The sequence below is a fragment of the Strix aluco genome, chromosome 5, assembly GCF_031877795.1.
Source record: "Strix aluco isolate bStrAlu1 chromosome 5, bStrAlu1.hap1, whole genome shotgun sequence".
NCBI lineage: Eukaryota > Metazoa > Chordata > Aves > Strigiformes > Strigidae > Strix > Strix aluco.
Genome location: NC_133935.1, coordinates 72861258 through 72880803, shown reverse-complemented (window position 1 = coordinate 72880803; position 19546 = coordinate 72861258). Strand labels below are relative to the sequence as shown.

Below are 19546 nucleotides of genomic sequence, written 5' to 3'. Positions count from 1 at the left end.
GGTCATCTTGTCCAGCTCCCCTGCTCCAGCAGGGCCACCTAGAGCAGGCTGCCCAGGATCATGGCCAGATGGCTTCTGAGGATCTCTGAGGCTGGAGATTCCACAGCCCCCTCCGGGCAACCTGTGCCAGTGCTTGGCCACCCTCACCCTATTAACTGCTTATTATACAGGCCAGATATAGAAACCAACAGGACATTCACACAGGCTAGTAAAAAGACAGAATGAGTCCTTTTCTACTGAGGACAGAGTGATCCTACATGCAGTATTTAAGGCAAAACAGCATCACGGCAGTTAAAACACAGTGTATGAAAGCATCCCTGTAGTATGTCTATCCAGGTATGAGACAGAATATGAACCCAAAAAATCTTTGACAAAATCCTGACCCCAGTGAATGAAAGGGAGTCCTGTCACTGACTCCAAGGGTGTTAGCATTACTCTGCTGAGGTCTATAAACTTTCTTAATCATTCTTCCAACAACTTGCCTTTCCTGTATACAATGTAAGAGGAATATTCACAACTGTATTATTAAAGATAATTAGACGTCTTAAAGCAGCAGAGGATCTTAAAAATAATATATCTCAGAATATTAAATAATGATACTCTGTAAGCTGAAAAAGCAAGCTCTGAGTGGGAAGCATTTCTGAAGCATTCTATTTGATAGTGAAGGAAGGTACCTTTCACAATGCTTTAAGATGACAGTGATTTATTCATGTCATTCTCAAATGAAAACACCTTTTTAAAGGTATGTTCCACAAAACAGTATTGCATCACTTCACAGTAAGTTATCATTTCACAGGTGACAATTATAAACATACTAAAATATTCAGAAGATTCTAGAATTGTTTATTACAGAGAGAGCATAATTAACTGCATGTTTAAATCCTGCAAGAATCAAGCAATGGCACATTTCCAGGGAGCCACCATTTCCCAGAACAAGCTAGAGAAAATGAGACGGAATGGATCTCATTTAATCTTAACCACCAAACCTTGGTCACCTAGGTTCTCACAACAATTGATGAAGAGATCTGAGCACTCCGTATGGTGATTCATCCCACCTGTAACAGATACCTTTCTTACGTTAGGCAAATTTCTTCTTGAGGTGACTGTTTCTCCCGATTAAACAGAGAAGAAGCCTGGATGGCTGCCTGTGACTACCATTTAGATGGTCAACGTTCTGTGACCCATCACCCCACTATGGAGTCTGGAGGACAATTGGCAGCAAACCATTCTCTCATTCTGTTGAAACTACTGAGATTTAAAAGAGTTCTTGTACCACATTGGAATAAACTCTTACCCTTCAATTTCTCATGACATATGAGCTGGAACAAAGTCTACATATATATTAGTGAAAGATGGCACAGTGAGGTACAAATCCTTGTTCTAACTCATTTGGAATAGAGACCTGAACTTCAGAGTACGGGGAGACAATAATTTTACTAAGCTAGAGTGTATACTTAGAGTGAGTGAATGATTTTCTCTATGGTGGCCTTAAAGGAATACATTTTCTTGCAGGTATTGTGGGATATCACAGCCCAAGAGTATGAATGCTGGCCAAAGTAGTCTAGCTTTGCACATTCATGTGCAAGTTACCTCTATTTCTCTCAATATTCTTAATCTTTTGTATCAAAAATGAGAGTGCTAACCCAAAATAAACACCTACTTTAGAGCAGGTCTTTGTCATACCCTTCTCTTTTTATACTTTGTACAAGTATTTACTATTTCAAAAAACACTTAAAATCTGGTATCCTCTTCCTTAGAAAACGGCAGTAACTTCTGGGCTACGGTAAAATTATTTCTGGCTCAAGGAATACTTAACTTTTTAAACACAAACTAGAAGAGCAAGAAGTTTGAGAAACAGAAACTAAATAGCTTGGAGTCTGATGAAATGTGGGACACTCCAGTCTAGTTCTTGTTTTGTGGCATACATGGGGCCAGCATGGTTCCTACAGAGCCAGAGAGGATGTATGAGCAAGGCTTTGTGAGGAATCATGTCTGCAAGAGTACATTACGTACCTCATGGAAGACACGGGGAGCAGGACCCTGCTCTGTATGCTTGTCAAAATTGTGACTACAAAATTGTGAAGCTGACACAGCTTCAAGAATTGCCTCTGTGCTAACAAGATCAAATTGCTGTCAACAAATGGACACAAATCATCAAGCACATTTCTCAGGACCTGATTTTGCCCACAACAGGGACTAGTGTTATCAGAAGACAAGACGTAATGAAGACATTTTCTTCCAGTCTTATTGCACAATACCTGAGAACACCATAAGACTCTGTAATGTGTACAGTGCTACCAGTGCTCCTCACTGCAGCCACCATTGCGTGATCAGAGGGGGGTGTCTGAGCCCAGACACCTTTTGTCAGCCCTGGCTATTGGATTTGTGTGAGTGATTTTGCCCTTGTGGAACAGCCTCGGTCAACAGTGTTCCTTACCTGCTACCTAAACTCGCTGAAGATTAATTACTCAATAAATATATCTTATTTTTCAAGCATTAAGAAAGACAGGGCAGGGTCTTGAAGTCTGACCTCTGCAACCATGATGAGCATCTTCATTAGCACTTACTCTAAGCAGAAGAAAGTCTATTTCTGTTCTTTATGAAAGATTTCAGCTTTATCAGAATTGCTGAATACGAAAATTTCCCATGAAAAAATACAAATCAGTATTTCCCAAAGAAATCAGAAGAGTGATTTGTCTGGCAACTCCCAACCAGTTCTCGCTGATTTTTTTAGAATTACTGAAAGATTACCACAAATGGAGGTGAGCTGATGCACAGTATGGGAGATGAAGAATTGAAAAGAACTTCTGATAATGCACTTACATGGACCAGCTAAGGAATGCAATGAATAAAGCGCAGGGAGAATCACCTCTTCTTTCTCTGGAAACTCTTTAAATACTTTCAGTATGATCATATGATCTTTGCTTTCAACAAATTCAGTCAGCTGCTCTTCTGGAACTAGATTGAAAAGCAAGAGAGATACAGTATGTTCTGAGAAAATAATTCATATCCTGGTACAACACAAGAAAAGACAACTGTTTTTATCAAGTTTCCTTATATTTATTTTCTATGTTTCACAGAAGTAAGATACTCTCCATACATGTCATCCTCCAGTTATGATTCCTTTTACTATAACTGAGCTACTTTATAAAGACCTTTTTCTCGCCTACACTTTATGTAACTGAGTTCTGACTTTTAAATGCTTCCCTGTGAACCAGTATTTTAAAAAAAGTTTTCTAGTCTTTTCCACAGAATGAACTTCAGATATTCCTCACCTAGACAGTATGTAAGTGAAGGAAAGGCTAAACATACAATAAAACCAATTTGATGGAATACCATTTTGCATACTCCATGATTTTATTTCACTTCTTAACTTTTTTGATAATGGAGTTCGTTCCATAAAGACTACAGTCATGCTTTAATAATATCTTACTTTCATTGTAATAATGGCTTAAGGTTTTTCCATCCCTGCCTCCTGTCATTTGTGCTGGCATAACTGCATGGCCATGCAATGAACCAGATAAGGAAACTAATCCAGGTTGAGAAAGAACGACATATTTTAAATTTTGTAAGCAGAATCATTTTCTGAATCTGGTTCAAGCTAAGACTAGGCAAACATTCACATTACAGTAACTGACAAGAGGCTCAGAGGCCTCAGAGGCAGGACAAGAGGCTCAGAGGCAGGAAAAAATAGCCAGGGGCAGCCTCGGAACTTGTTACATTAGCACTGCCATCAAGAAGGTATGCAGGTCTGTACCTGGAGTAGTCTGTAGATCTGTAAAATCAGACACTTATAAAAAGCATTCACAGAAAATCTAAGAAGCTCAGACCTTTGTGGAGACTGAAGAGAAAACACAGCAGGACAAAAGTATTTAGGGAGACAGGAAGAGGGGAAGGAACACAGAATATAATTCCAGGCACACATGTGTGGGAGGAAGACTTAGAAAAAGCAATGTAAAATGGAGTCAGAAAGAAGAAATCTAAAGACTTGGAGACCATCTTTGAAGCAAAGGAGTACAGCAGACTTGGTAGGAGTGCTAGTATTTCTCAGCATTTATTCTGAAGCAAGAAACTAAATGCAAAACAAGGCTGCTACAACAATGGGACTTCTGGCCATCACACATGCAGTTTCTGAAAATTTTGCAGAAATTCAATACACAGTGACTTCATTTCTCAGAATAAACACAGGAATATCATACAGATACATATTTATCTTTCAGCATTGCCAGGATCAAAAGCAGAATCACATATTTTTCTAAAGTGCAAACACTTTGCTTTATTTTAGAATTATTCACATGTTACTAAAATTTGCCAGTCTTTAAATAAACAACCCTGTTTTTTGAAAATTAAAATAAAATGTCATTACTCTTTGTTCCAGTGTTACTAACGCTGAATCCTATCTTTTCAGTTTAAAGTCAGAAATGAAGAGACATTTTGATTTTTTGAAAATTTCATATTCATTGCTCAAATTTACAAAAATTGTGATATTACTTGGAAAACCTGTTTTGTGCTAACTCATTCAAAGAACAGATACAATACACAAAACAGAATTTGGAATGCGAGAATTCATTTACTGCAGTTAAATAAACACCTGCAGTCCCCTCCCAACCTACATATTTTTCTAACCTAATAAAGTGGAAAACATAAATACCTTTCTCAAAAAGTTTGTGTAATGCTTTACATCCATGTTGCTGGATCTCTTCATTTTTAGGGAAGGTGTGCATGGCATTAAATACCAAAGAAAACACATCCACCTCTTCCTCCAAGAGCAGGAAAGCAATTACATCTGAATAACAGGAGAGATTACATGTTACACTGATTAGTTCTCAACATTTTTATTGAAGCACTGTACTTAAACATTAAAATCCAAAATTCTTTAATACTACCTTTAAAATTTACTCTTATGACTCAAATTCAGGTTTTTGTACAAGACATGAAGATGTTCTTTCTGAAGGTAGTATTTTAAAATAAAAGTGAGATGTTCCAAAACATTACTGCCAAAAAGTTTCCCCTCTCCACTCTTGCTCCCACCTTACACTGCTTTGGTAATTGTCTGACCCCTCAATGAGCCAGTTCAACTCACTAAACTGGTAGGAAATTGACCCATGAAAAAAACCCCTTTTTGCAGTCATAGCAAGCTGAAAAGTTTCACTACGAAGTAAGGTTGATGGAAGAAAGAGGGCAGGACAACACTGTCTGAGGAAAACAAGAAAGGATTTGAAATGTATCTGTCAGCTACAGTGAACTATGAAATCAGACCATCTGTATCATAAAACCCTATTCTCACTGAGCCATTCCTTCAGCCTGAAACTGAACTAAAAAAACAATCTCACTGTTGCTCTTATGACATTAAAAAAAATCTTTAAAGAATATTATTCTCTCTATAGCATATGTAGGCAAAAAGATTCATGACAATTTTTCAAGCTTACAGCAATAACAATAGAATTCTTAATGCCTGTTCCAGTGTTTCAGCTGCAGCTGGTTTTTTTGTGTTTTTTTTTTTTTTTTCTTTTTTAAGAGAAGATCTTTCTGTATGGCATTCACACTGGCCTGTCAGCTCCAGCTATAGTGCAGTTCAAGCTTACAGACATATAGAAATAAAGAATAGCAAGAGATTTTTCTGACAAGGTACAATTTCAAATATTTTTCTGAAGTAAGGTAGCTGAAATGAGAGTTTAAGTTTGGTTAATCAACTGCTGAGAAGAAGAGTTGCAGTCAGGAATAAACTGTTACAGAATATACAGTCAACAGTTTAGGACCTTTATGATACCTCACAACTAAAAGAAAGAAACTGCTGGTTACAGTTACTTACTAGTAGCCAGATTTTGCTATTGGTATTATTAATCACAGTGTAATGCCTTATAAGGAGACCTGCATTATCCAACTTCAGCAGACAAAAAGTTAGGCATCCAGTCTAAGCTAGTCCTCCAGATCTCTCGACTATCAAAAGGGAGAGCAAAACATGTTCAAGAGGTAACTGATCTTATAAAACAGACAAATGAATAGCATGAATCATCCCCTGAAAGTGCTTGTATCACTCCACTGCCTACCGCAGAAGCTTGGACAGCTGGATTAGCTTGAACTAAAGTCAAGTCTAATCCTTAGTTTGTAAATAAGTCTGATTCCAAAGCCTGTTAAAATTAATGGAAACATTCCTATTCTAATAATAATTTGTGCTAATATTATATGCTAGCTCAGATAAAACTAGCTGAATCTCTTCCTTAGGTGTCTCTAATTTCAACAGAAGATCAAGAATCTCAGCACCTTGTGAAAAATCCTCAGTACCTGGTAAGATTAGGTCTCTGCAGAGCAGAATAACAGAAATGTCAGAGATGACTTACTGTTTTCAAAAGTACTAATCAGTACTAAGGAAGCAAGTCAGAATGTCATGAAGTTTATACTTTGGTAAGAAAAAAATAAGCTTTTTTAAAAATTTATTTTACTTAACTACTTAACAGCAAGTATTTGTGTCTATGCTAATAACAAGTTGGCAAAATTAATCGGTCATGTTCTTCACAGCCTTGCAATTTGGAGAATCCCTTCTACCTGGGTAAAAAAGATGCAAAACAGTACTCTTATTATTTTGTATACAACTACAAGTGACTTTACGGAATAAAACAGAAAAAAATCAGGCCTGACTTGTACAGTCACACACTTTATACCACAGTTCTGTGTTTTCAAGGCTTACAAAAAGTAGGAGAGTAAAACACACAATACCTGACATGAGGAGTAGATTTAATGTTTTCAGTCCTATTACTGAGAGATTTATATTTCCTTTGTGGACTGTAAGCATTTTAAGAATCTGCCTAAAAATTAAAAAAAAAAAAAACCAAACACAAAAGGAAAAAAGAGTTATGGCTGAAGAAGTTTAATATACACAAAATTTTATCAAACATTTACTTTAAAAACAAAAACACTTACAGAAATTAGCAAAAGCTTAAAAAGCTCCTGATTCTTTTTTTAAAAAACTTTTCTTTCAGTTCATGTTTTTTTCAAGTTAGTAATGAAATAAAGTTGGCATTTTAACTATTTTCATACTTCATTAAAATAATGACACATAATATATCAATTTTACTTTAATTTTTAATTAATTAATCCTACAGGGAACAAGCTTCTTTCAGAATGGGTTTACTCTACAGAAAGCAGGGTTGTGGAGTGCAGCAGACCATGGACAATATGACACTGTTCTGTTTCTTGCAAGAGTTAAGTTACAGTGAACAATCCCGGGTTTGTTGGAACAGAAGTAGCAGTTTCCCAGCTAAGAACTTGAACAGCATCTTGAAGAACTGTACACTATCTAAGTTTTCACCATACAGCACTTATGTGATGCTGGACAAATCACTAAAAAGAAATATTTCATAGACTGCCAATTGTGTACCTCTTACTTTCTAGGTGGCTCAACTTAAGAACCAGGGATACTAACCTCTCAAATGCTGCATCAGAGTCAACCAAAGTTGAATATTTAAACAGAAAGAGATCCAAAGAATGTTAAGTACTCTGAAAAATTCAGTGCATGTATCAAACTGGGCATCCAAAAATCAGTTGATACTTTTAGCATATTTTGCTCAAATTACCATCTGTAAAACAGTGATCACAAATCCATAACACCTCAATAAACAAAATTTTAAAAGCTCTAGACAATACTGATGAGCACTAAGAAAAGCTGAGAAAAAAAAAAATAGTCCAGTTTTCACATAAGGTATCATTAAAGTACAGTAAATAAGGCAGTGGGCCAAATATTGAATGATGCTGATGATAGAAGATAAATAAGCATTGATTTTGCACTGAATGAAGCATACCTCAAAAGAGGGAAACCCCCCCAGGTTGTGTAATTAAAAACTAAATAAAAATGGATAGACTCACACAAAAAAATCCCACAAGAAACCTTCATATTTTTATTTTCAAGATTTTGGAGAGCTTGACTCTGCAATCTTAATAATCTTCAAATGTGAGTCTTTGTATATTTGAGGAGCAATTGTATTTGTATCTTTGAGGAGTGACTGAAGGAGCAGGGACTGTTTAGTTTGAGGAGGAGAAGGCTGAGGGGAGACCTCATCACTCTCTACAACTACCTGAAAGGACATTGCAGAGAGGTTGGTGCTGGTCTCTTCTCACAGGTAATTAGTGACAGAACAAGAGGGAATGGCTTTAAACTGCAACAGGGGAGGTTCAGACTGGACATTAGGAAAAAATTTTTCACAGAAAGAGTGGTCAGACAGTGGAATAGGCTGTCCAGGGAGGTGGTGGAGTCACCATCCCTGGATGTGTTTAAGGGTCGTTTAGATGAGATGCTGGGGGATATGGTGTAGGGGAGAACTTTGTATAGTAGGGCTGATAGTTGGACTTGATGATCCCAAGGGTCTTTTCCAACCTGAATGATTCTGTGATTCTGTGATATGTAATATCTAATAAAAATGAATTATGCAGTAGTTTGCAATACCTTAATAGGTATTCTTGACCCGTCTTGAAAAACAAAAAGCAGCACTTAAAAGTTTTATCCAGATTTCCTTCCCCAGCTCTAGCAATGATGTTGTTTGCCTTCTAAAGTCTAACTTTATAAGCTAGAATGAATGTATCACTGGTTTATTTCTTTTCCCTTCATACTATGATGTTGCTAGTTTCTCTTTCCTCTGTTGTAGCACTAGTGTTGTAGCTACGATGACCAAAGTCACACAAGAGGTAAAGTCTGATGGGAGATACAATATCCTTTACCTTTTGCAAGACAGGAAATTTTAACAGTTTCAGTCCAATAAAAGATACACTGTCTGTTCATATAAACCATGTCTTGCTTACATCTTTACACCCTCGTGAACACAAAACTGCTACTAAAATCTAGGGTTAGTCAGAACACTGTGTGGGATGATCTTAAGAACGGAAAATAAAATCCAGTTTATGCAGGTTTTTTTTTCTTAAACTGAGAATAGATACCTCACTGAAACTTCTGTATGCACACTTTGGACTTACAGGTCTACAGACAAGGATGGATAGTGGTATTTGTGTTTTCAGTCCTGAGGCAAATTCTTGTCCAAGGACACAGCCCACACGTATGAACTAAGTAGTAGGGTGATGAATCAAGGAAAACAAAGAGCTACTCTAACCCTTAAATCTGCTTTCACCTCCTGTTTAAAGTGTTCTAGTCTCCAAGCATTCCTAATGCATTTTATTGTGTGGTTGCAGGTGTGTGTGCACATGCATGTATGTGTAGAAACTGTACATGGGGTGAAGATTCCTTCACCTCTCTGCTCCATAAGTAACTGTGGCTTAAACTTCCTTACTCCTTACACCCTGCATGAATGGAAAACCCCACTGAGTTATCAAACGCTCCGAAGCCATTAAATATCTCTCCCTTGTCTACCAATGACTCAGAATTTCTGCTGGGGGAAAGAAAATCTGCTTTGGGAAGAGGGCATTTTATAGAGGGTGATCTGCTTCAGGCAAGTGCTGATCTATAAAGACGTGAGCTGGCTCAGCATACTGCAGGGTAAAATAATCACACACTGAAGCATGTCTAATACAAGGAGAAAATTCCCTGCATCTACCATCTTATTTCAAGTATAATCAAGAGTGAGGACATAAAATATTCTAAACCTCATCTACTATATGGGAGTTTAATGTAAGAGATTACAAAACCTCTCATGAAGTCTCTTTGAGCTTGTAGAAAGTACAGAAATACACTGAAGGAATTTCCTTCCTTTTTCCTCACAGTGACAGTAACTATTTAATTATTTATCATGCTGTCTGTCAAGAACACCTAAATCAATACCAAACTACTGTTTGTAAACTCGACTGTAATGTGGTCAAGTTGGCTCATGGTTGAGAGACAAGAAACAAATGCTTTTTCTAGCTTAAGATTTCTTTTCTCCTAAAATAGTTACACACACAAAAGTGAAAATCTCTTGCAAAAAATATGACCTTTTCTTCTCTACCATAACTGTTTCCTGCCTTGCTGTAAACAGCATATAGTCAAAATAGTGTTGATGCACTGCATTACTAGTCCAGCCCACCTACAAGGAACCTGACATACAATTTAGCTGGCTTGCTCTGCCTTTGGCACTGACAGAAATGTCTGAGCCCACTCCTCCACTAAGAACAAGTATCTCCTCAGCAAGGAAAACTGTCAAGACATCAAACAGGGATACACAGTCGGCTAAAATATTGGTAATGGGGAGGAATCATGTACAGCAATGTTATCATCAGATCTTTAGTAAGGTTTCAGTTTGAAAAGGATGTTTTGTTCAACTGCACATACCGTGTGGGCTCTGAGGAGGCTATGGGAAAGATCAGCCCCAAAAGAGTAAATTTTCTGGGACCCAAGAATGAACAACAATATCTCTAGCTCTCAGAATAACTCTGTCAATTAATAAGCCTTTAAGCTGCCAAAGAAATCATAACTAGCTTGTACAGCTTTGGCTCAGTTATTTCTTGCTCATGAAAAGCAACCAAAATAACTTTTGCATTCTGACAAAAATTGCCAACACTTCTTTCAAGGGAGTTCATTCCCCTACTGACCATGTACCCTAGCCACCATTAACCAATCAACCAATCAAGACCCCACAAAACCAAGCTGCATCTTCATGCAAATTATCTTACAATAGCAACCTTTGTAAGGAAGGGTATGGTGAAGACTAGAAAGGCAGAGGCAGATTCACTAGGGGAGTTATAAGGCCATAGCTTCTTGCTGTCATTATCAGCCCTGAATGAGGCAATCTGTCCAAGTGAGAGAACACCAAACCAAGCCCTTCTCCCCCATTTGTATCATGTCTACATCTATAATCAGCATTTGTGCTGTGGAACAACTACAGAGCTAACCTATGTGGGTTTTCATCCCATCTAACCACAGCCATCCAGAAACCAGTTGCTTAGGCTCCCTCGATGGTTAATGGCAGAGATACGCAAGTTCAAGCCACAACCTTCTCCAGGATAACTTACTAAAAAAGATGGAATGAACCATCCTCTCTGAAGGTAATTGTGTTCACTGACTTCACAGGTAGTTGAGGTGACAAGTTTAAATACTTAATTTTTAGACAATAAAATTAGGTGTGACAAAACCCCCTCTTCTCGATTTACACTACTTTAGGCTTGTGGATATAATTCTTCACATTTGGAAAGAACACACAAACACACACACACACAGAGCCATGCGGGTAATACTGCATCTGTCTATTAAAATGGAAGACCTTGAGAGCCACAGAATCCCAGCATCGCTGAGACTGGCAGGGACCTCTGGGGGTCTCCTATTTCAACTCCCCTGCCCAAAGCAGGGTCAACTACAGCTCAGGGCCATGGCCAGCCAGATTCTGAATATCTCTAAGGCTTGAGATTTTACAAGCTGTCTGGGCAACTTGTTCCAATGTTTGATACAAAAATAATTTAAAAAATTCACAACAAAAATAATTTTTAAAAAAAGTTTGCTTGGGTTATTTTTTTCATGTTTATGTGGAATTTCCTGTATTTCAATTTGTGCCCATTGCTTCTCATCCTCTCACTGGGCATCACTGAGAAGAGCCTGGCTCAGTCTCCTTTAATTTCTCCATTAGGTATTTATACACACAGATAAGATCCCTGCTTGCATGAGTCTTCAATCGTTTAGAAGCTGATGTAATAACTTTATATATTTCATTGCATATATATGCTGCCATGATAACCAAGCATTCTGGAAGACTCTTTGCATACAAAATACTTACTGGTGAACACCCAGTACTTCCCAGTCCTTCCCAACATCCTTAGGAGCTATGTTCTGCAGAGTACTTGGACAAATTTCTATTAATTTACAAAGAAGTGACCAACCCATCTGTAAAACAAAAATGCAGCTATTTTAGAACAGATATTCTGTTTGGAACTTCAATGTTGTCTTCTAATATTGTTGGCTTTTGGAAGACAGATGTTCTGAAAAGTTTTCTAGCTAAATCAATAAGAGAAAATTAACACAAGACAAGACAAATTACATAAAAAGTTAAAAGACAGAGATAAAACAGATACGCTAATGATTCTGAATGAAATACATCACTCTCAGTGTGCTGCAGCACTGCTTGAGCATAAAGTACACACGGTTAAAAGAGATGCTGACAGAGAGAAAAATATGATGTGATCCATAGTATGTCATCATGGGCCAGGGAGGACCACTGCATATTACTGAAAAACTGATGTTTCCATAAGGATTTGTCATTTAATTGCAAATTATAAGGAGAAAAGATAGGTTTTTAAAGGTGTCCAATGTTTTAAATGGGCATGAGATATCTAAACAATACTAAATATTTCATATTCTCACCATCAATCCTCAGTACTGTGTCCTTTCAAAATGTAATGAAGACAGTGGAAGTTTTGAGATCATAAGGAATGAATATGAAGTAAAAACAATATATTTATTCTTAATAGCTACCTGCTCTATCCTATGCAAATTTGTTGACTTTCAAACATCTCTAAATAATGCCAAAACCAAAAAACGTTCCTCTTTGGTCTTCTGTATTGGAGAAATCTGCTCTCTTATGAATGTCTGCAGGCTGATATGATTGAATGGGCTTTACTGAGGATGCAGTAAGCAAAATCTGTACAAAGAATTAACTGATGAGCAAGAAAATCCTGCTGTATTGAAGCAGAAGTGAACTGAGAAACATCAAAAGTCAAGATGAAGCAGATTTTACAAAAAGGTTAAAACAAGGCATAAAAGTTTTCTTGGCCATATAAATAAAAAGAAAAAAAAAAAAAGTGGAAGTAGGCCTGTGTGCTTTAAGAAAAGGGTCAAGACAGAAGATAATCTAAGCATGGCTCAAAAACTATATGTGTAACTGGATCAGTTTTCAGCAGAAGAGTTATGTAAAGCAAAGGGGTCAAGACAGGACAGACAACAACAGGACTGTAAATGGCTACCTCCAAGAGTTCAACAGCAAAGTTCATGGAAAGTGCATGATCTCTAACCCTGCAGTTTGCAAGACACTGACACATGAAATTGTAAGTCTGGTAGTGTAGAGACACCCAAAGGAACAGCATAGGCTTGATCCTGGACAGCTTTCATGACAGCTTTGGTGAGTTTGAAAAAGGTGATGTAGCTCCCCAGGAACTGGAATTCTGCTTTTATCTTTCACACACTTGGTTACATGGGGTATGTTCATACTATCTGCAGTAGTTTTGTTTGTGTTTCAGTTTAGATTTGCAGAGCCAAATGTTTTAAACCAGTTACAACCTTAATGTCTGCAGATCGAGCTTGACCACAAGCCAACTTCCATGCCCTTCTCTTGCTTGGATAGCAAGCTGGCTTGCTCTACATGAAACTGCAAACCAATTACTGTGGACATTCAGGAAGATTAGCCTAGTCTGTGTAACTGAGTCCTGACTAAACATAGGTGCAAAGAATAGTCTTAGCAACCATTGGTCATCCCCAAGATGAGGATATGTAATTACCTAATTTTCCATATTCCAAACAAAACAGAGTTTAGCAGTGACAGTCTATCAGGTACAAATTTCAGATTTGCATGGCAAAGACGTTGTAGAGGTAACTGTTAATTCATACACTGTGTATTGCTTAGAAAAGATTTTATTTTAAAAGTCCCACTTCATGCCACACTAATTGTTCTTGTAAAATTTAGAACGTGATGAAAATTAGCTCAATGACTTTAGAAAATTCCTTTTTGTAATAACACTGTTTCTGATGAAAACTATATTTCCATTATTTGGATTGTTGTGACTCCAAATACTGACAAACATTTATAAGAATGGTGGATCCAGAGAAGACCAATGGAAACTCTGACCTGCTGACATGTGGTCTAATTTACAATATTAAAATCACAACCTGAGATAACAGAGAGCTTATTATCTGTTTAATAATTATGTAAGAAAGTAAGGGTCTTTTAAATAACAGAAATCCTCAAGGTTACAAGGAAAGAAAAAAAAAGTAAGTAAAGATGTTCTTATAAACACTTAAACAGGTCTCAATACACAGAAACAGTTGGTGGCAGCACTGAAACTCTGTTATTTTTAAATCAGACCCTTTTCATTTCTGGCATGCAATGAATTTATATTACACTAGGTCACGCCTTCTTCATGAGACAATAAAGCTCTGCTGGACTGCTCTTTAGTCACGTGTAAACATATTTTGCTCTAGAGTTTCTAAGCTGCTCCAATCACTGCCAGAGTAACTGCAGAAAGAAACTACCATATTTAATTAAAGACATCTATTTTACTTTAAGGCACTATTGACATTCCAGCTCAGTACCTTTCCACTTCTAAAGAAGACTGCAGTGTTTATGCTTGTAGTATGACTTGCACTGGTACTTGCAATACTGATCTATTAAGCAGATTTACTCTGTATGAGGCAGTGGAACAGCAGCACAACGTGATGCTTTGTAACCAGTTAAGGAGGGGAGGGAAAGATAATCCTCACTTCAGTTATGCCTCTTACTGTGTTTATTCTCTTATGTGAGTCAATTTTATTACAATGTCAAAAGAAAAAGAGGTTGATTAATCCATTTATTCAATGAAAATTCATTAGCAGTGTAAAGAGACCGCACTGAAATCAGGACTACATTACTTCACCACTGCCATAAAGTAAGAATCGTGTGTTCAGAAAGACTGCAAACAAACTGCCGTGAATGAAGCAAGAAGACAGAGCTCTACTAACATATTGTGAATGTTTGTAAATATCAGAACTGAATGTGAAGGAAGAGCCTATGCCATTTTAGGACGAACAGGATTTGAGCTTTGCACTGGCCATGAATTTCACACTTCAATACAACGTAGTAATGCAAAGGAGCTCCAAAACTCCTAAACTGAAACACTGTAGGACTGCAAATGTAGGCAGACAGAAGATTAAACTAATTTTAAAAGTCTGTATTAAATCAGTGAGATGTTTTCACATGCTTAAAATGAAAATTAAACAATCACCATCTTCCTTATGCATTTATGAGAGTCTTGTGCTGTCGTTTCAGACCTGGTTGTGGTTGGATTACATATTTTTTACTTCCTAGTCTAAACTTCTAGGCAGTGATTTTGTAAATCGTTATATATGTAATACGCTTTATCCTGAAAATAACTGCTGAGTCATTCTTCTGTATTTCTTAATGACCCTACAATTGAATAGTAAAATAAGTTAAAACGTTAGACTCTGCACAAATATTTACTCTCCAAAGGAAACCTGAGATCACTGTTATTCCAGATGAATCACTACAGAAGTACAATTTCATATTTTAATCTGAATTTTACGATTTTGACCTCTAGCTAAGGTCTACCATACAAAAAACTCCTTAAAATATACTATTTAAGAGGCATTTGTGATATAATTTATGTTTTGTCTTCTAGTTGAATTGAAAAAAGTAAAAGATGCAAAAGTATTGTAACCATACAAATGGGCTTAAAAAAATAAAATCGAGTGAGCTGCACAGAAATCTGGAGCTTATAAACATCCTTCAAGCATAACATAGTCAGAAATTTAATATATGCCTGCCAGGAAGAAGCTGTTTCATATGACGAGTCTGGCAGCTGTACCATAAATACAACATCAAATTGTGCAAGTGCCACACCTCATCTAAGTGGGCCAATGTTAAGTTACAGGAGCAGCCAAGCAGAACCTTAAATTGCAGAAGCTACTCTTAGCTAAAATATTCCTACACCCACCCCCTTAAAAAACTGGGATAATACAACTCTAATACAGGGCTACACATGTATGAATTCATATTATAAAATTCTGCTTTTCAGAAGTTTGTCTAACCACGGCAAAATTCAGTATTGACATGTCGAAAAGATATTAGATAACGTTATTGGTAATTTAGAAGCCTGTGTCATACAGTATTCACACTGCTTAATTTTTATTTTCTACTTCGTCTTCTTTTGCCTTTTAAATAGAGATGCAAGGAGTGAAACCTGCAAAAAGCTGAACACTTGTCCCTTTAAATGCAAGCGGATACAGCGTCCTTTTACAGATCGACACCGCTTCAGAACGTGGCCCAGAAGAGAGCAAGTTAAAAAGAAGCAAACAAGCCGAGCGGTAACTTTTATTCTGGGAACGGGCTGCGGGGCTCGGTTCATCCTGGGGAGCGACGCCGGAGCGGCGGCAAGGCGGCCCCGGCCCCCCGCCCTCACGCGGCCCCTCAGCCGCCCGCCCGTACCTGCTGCACGCCCGCCGCTCCCGGGTACAGGTCCACCACCAGCAGCAAGGGCACATGGACGTTTTTGCCGCTGAAGAGCCGGGGAGCTGTGGGGGGACAGACAGGCCGCGTTAGCGACCGGCGGCGGGCGGGGAAGGGCAGGGCAGGGCAGGGCTGGGCAGGGCGGCCGGGCCGCCCGCGCCTTACCGCTCTGCCGGGCCGCCAGCTCCAGCAGGTCGCTCAGGGTCTGCACCAGCGTCTCCAGCCGCTTCCTCTCCTGGACGTTTTGCAGCCGGACGACCAGCTTCCTCAGGGCTTGTTCCTCCCGCGCCGCCGCCTCCTCGTCCTCAGGGCCGGCGCTGGCCATGGCCGACCCGCTGCCCTCCGCGGCGGGCCCCTCAGCCCGTCCGCCGGCCACCGCGGGGAGGAGGGCTGGGCGGCGCGGGCCCGTCCCGCCGCCGGGCTGCGCTGCCACAGCTGCCCGCCGCGCCGCCATCCGCCCGGCGTCACCCGGCTGCTTCGAGCCGCCCTCCCCGCTGCCTCCGGCCCCTCCCGCCGCGCCGCTCCGGGGACGCCACCGCGGCGCGGACCAGCCCTAGGGGGCGCCCACGCCGATCGCGCAAGAACCCGGCGGAGGGGCCAGGCACGCTGGCAACGCGCCCGTTTCTGGTGATTGACAACACAACTGTCCAACAGAGTCGCAGAGCTGGAGCCTAGGTTCCGCCCCGTCGCCCTTCTCTACGATATAAAAGGGTCGGGAGGGGGCGCGGTGGGCTGAGGTGAGGACGGTGGGGTATGGGAGCTGCTGTGGTGGCGAGGCTGGGCGGTGAGGGAGCGGTTTACCTCGGCTTATCGGCGTGGCTGAGGAAGAAAGCACAGATATATAGTGCCCTGCTGGGTAGGGGAGGAGAGAAAAAGCAACTGTAGCCAGGAATGTTGCCAGCGTGCAGCTCCCTGAGCAGGGGAGACGCCTCCTCACCTCATATGGTGTTTGGGGTTGTCAGCCTCTCCCTGTGTCCCGGGTCTGTGAAGGGCCAGGGAAGATGGAAGGGGAGCTGCGGTTTTAAGGCTGCTGTGGGGCAGCTGAGGCGGAGCTGTAGCTCACCTTGCCTGAGGGAGGTATGTACTCTGTGCTCCTGAGTGCTTTGGCCTTGTGGACTCAGGTCTGCGGGTTTGTTTAAAACTAACCTTTGTTGTACTTAGAAGTCAAATTTCTTTCCAAGCCTGGCAGTGAGAGATTGCTGTTTGGAGATAGGAAGGTTCTCTTCCTGTGTGGATTCATTGCTTCATTTGTGGTTGATGCAATCTCTCTGAGGTCTGGCAATATTTCTGGTACCTCTGCTGCCCTTCCAAGACAGTAATGTGTGGGTAGGAGATTAGCAATCACTTTTTAAAATCATCCTTGATTAGAAAGGTAGTATCAGTAGAATATGTTACATAAAGAACTTGCATATACTTTATAGAGGTATTAAGGGAATAAACTCTTCAACTGAATGGGACTTATGTTAAATATGTTTTGGAGGATCATGTCAGGAGTATGGATTTACTTGAAGCTTTTCACAGAATCACAGAATTGTCTAGGTTGGAAAAGATGAAGATCATCCAGTCCAACCATCAACCCAACATTAACAGTTCCCAACTACACCATATCCCTCAGCACTATGCTGACCCTACTCTTAAACACCTTCAGGGTTGGGGAATCCACCACCTCCCTGGGCAGCCCATTCCAACACCTAACTACCTGTTCTGTAAAGAAATGCTTCCTAACATCCAGTCTAAACCTTCCCTGGTGCAATTGAGGCCATTCCCTCTTGTCCTATCGCTTGTTACTTGGTTAAAGAGACTCATCCCCAGCTCTCTGCAACCTCCTTTCAGGTAGTTGTAGAGGGCGATGAGGTCTCCCCTCAGCCTCCTCTTCTCCAGACTAAACAACCCCAGTTCCCTCAGCCGCTCCTCATACGACATGTGCTCCAGACCCTTCACCAGCTTCGTTGCCCTTCTCTGGACACGCTTGAGTAATTCAATGTCCTTTTTGTAGTGAGGGGCCCAAAACTGAACACAGTAATCGAGGTGCGGCCTCACCAGTGCTGAGTAGAGGGGTAAGATCACTTCCTTATTTAGATTGTAATGTTTGGTTGATAGAGATGCATAATGTTCATTAAATAGCTGACTTACAGGTCACTGTTTCACAAAATAAACTTTAAGAAACTGTTTATTAATGCTTTGAAGTCACATGGTCCTGGATAAACTCCCTCTGGTCTGTTGGTGTATTGGTCTTAAAGCTTGTATGTTGCTCTTGTCTTCATTCGGTGTTTCTTAGGTTTTTATGCATAAAGAAACTATTGTCTTGGCATTCCAATTATAGCCCATTAACTAGGACTGCACTTGTTAAATGGTAAGCTAGTTTCTCCCTTTCTGAAGCATTGGAAAACAAATATGAAAGTGAGATAGTTTTATGAAATAGTGACTCAGTTTGAAACGTGTGGAATGTGTTACATCTGGACTAAAACAAAAATTAGTTGAATTAAATGGATTAGTTTCACTTGAAACATATTTTTCCTTTCTGCAGAAACAGTAATTCAAGCACAAAGAAACCTAAAAATTTATTTTCTAGATCTAAAGCCTTATTGCTGGCTTCCTGCAGTACTGACAAGATTCTTTTATCTTGCAAATGGTATGAATGCAAATACAGTCTTTCAGGTTGTATCAGTAATCAGGTTTCTCCAGTACCTGCAAAGCTGTAGCTGTTACCAGACTTCAGCAAAACACTTTTAAAGGTCAATCTTTGTAGTTTATACAGATGGAAAATGCCAGTTGTAAGTTACAACTAGTGATACTGATGAATTCATATTAATACAACTTTAAAATCTTGATCTTAAACTGAATTTGGCTGTTTTGTACATTTAGCAGAGCAGCTGTACTGCTGCTCTGGACTTCCTTGTGTTGTGGTTTATGTAAGAATGCACATGTACAAGTTATGTTTTAGAGTTTCAGTGAATATAAGTTGAAAAAAGTTTTGGATTTCTTTAAGGAAAATTGGGGACCAGGTCTTTATCCTGAAATGTGTTGATTTTTCTAACTGCTGGATGCAGACCACTTCAGAGTATGTGTATTTGGTAGGTTCTGGTTTTCTGCTGTTAGAGTTTTTTTTCTGTGTTCTTTTCTGGTCAACTCTGTCCCAGCCATCAGCTGCTTAGCAAGCTTAAGGCCAGGGTATTGGATAGATAAGTGGAAAGAGAAAGCACAGATTAGAGCTAAAATGTAACCTTGATTTATGCTTTAAAAGTCTTCAGTCTCTTAAGAGATGTCAACTGCGATTTCTTCAGCATGTCCTAGTTAGGCATCGAGGGGTTTTGTTGTCACTCTGTCTCCCTTATTATTCCAGATGACTTTCACTTCCAAGCACTTGTGTTCCCTTGAGGTTTCCTCTTCATGTTTTTTTATGAAATCTGCCAGATTTCTGCAGCAGC

At 39.5% G+C, this 19546-nt stretch overlaps 1 protein-coding gene across 1 annotated transcript in view; it reads right to left on the bottom strand.

Annotated features, from left to right (window-relative positions):
* The window catches only part of LRRK2 (leucine rich repeat kinase 2), a 72280-nt gene extending 55651 nt beyond the window's left edge, over positions 1-16629 (bottom strand). The window contains exons 1-6 of the mRNA XM_074827763.1: positions 16284-16629; positions 16098-16183; positions 11685-11791; positions 6718-6806; positions 4652-4786; positions 2824-2958 (exon numbers count right to left, since the gene is read on the bottom strand). Of these exons, the coding sequence (XP_074683864.1) occupies positions 2824-2958; positions 4652-4786; positions 6718-6806; positions 11685-11791; positions 16098-16183; positions 16284-16572 (841 nt within the window). The 5' untranslated portion in view covers positions 16573-16629. The remainder of the gene's footprint in view (positions 1-2823; positions 2959-4651; positions 4787-6717; positions 6807-11684; positions 11792-16097; positions 16184-16283) is intronic.
* Between the last annotated feature and the right edge of the window lie 2917 nt (positions 16630-19546).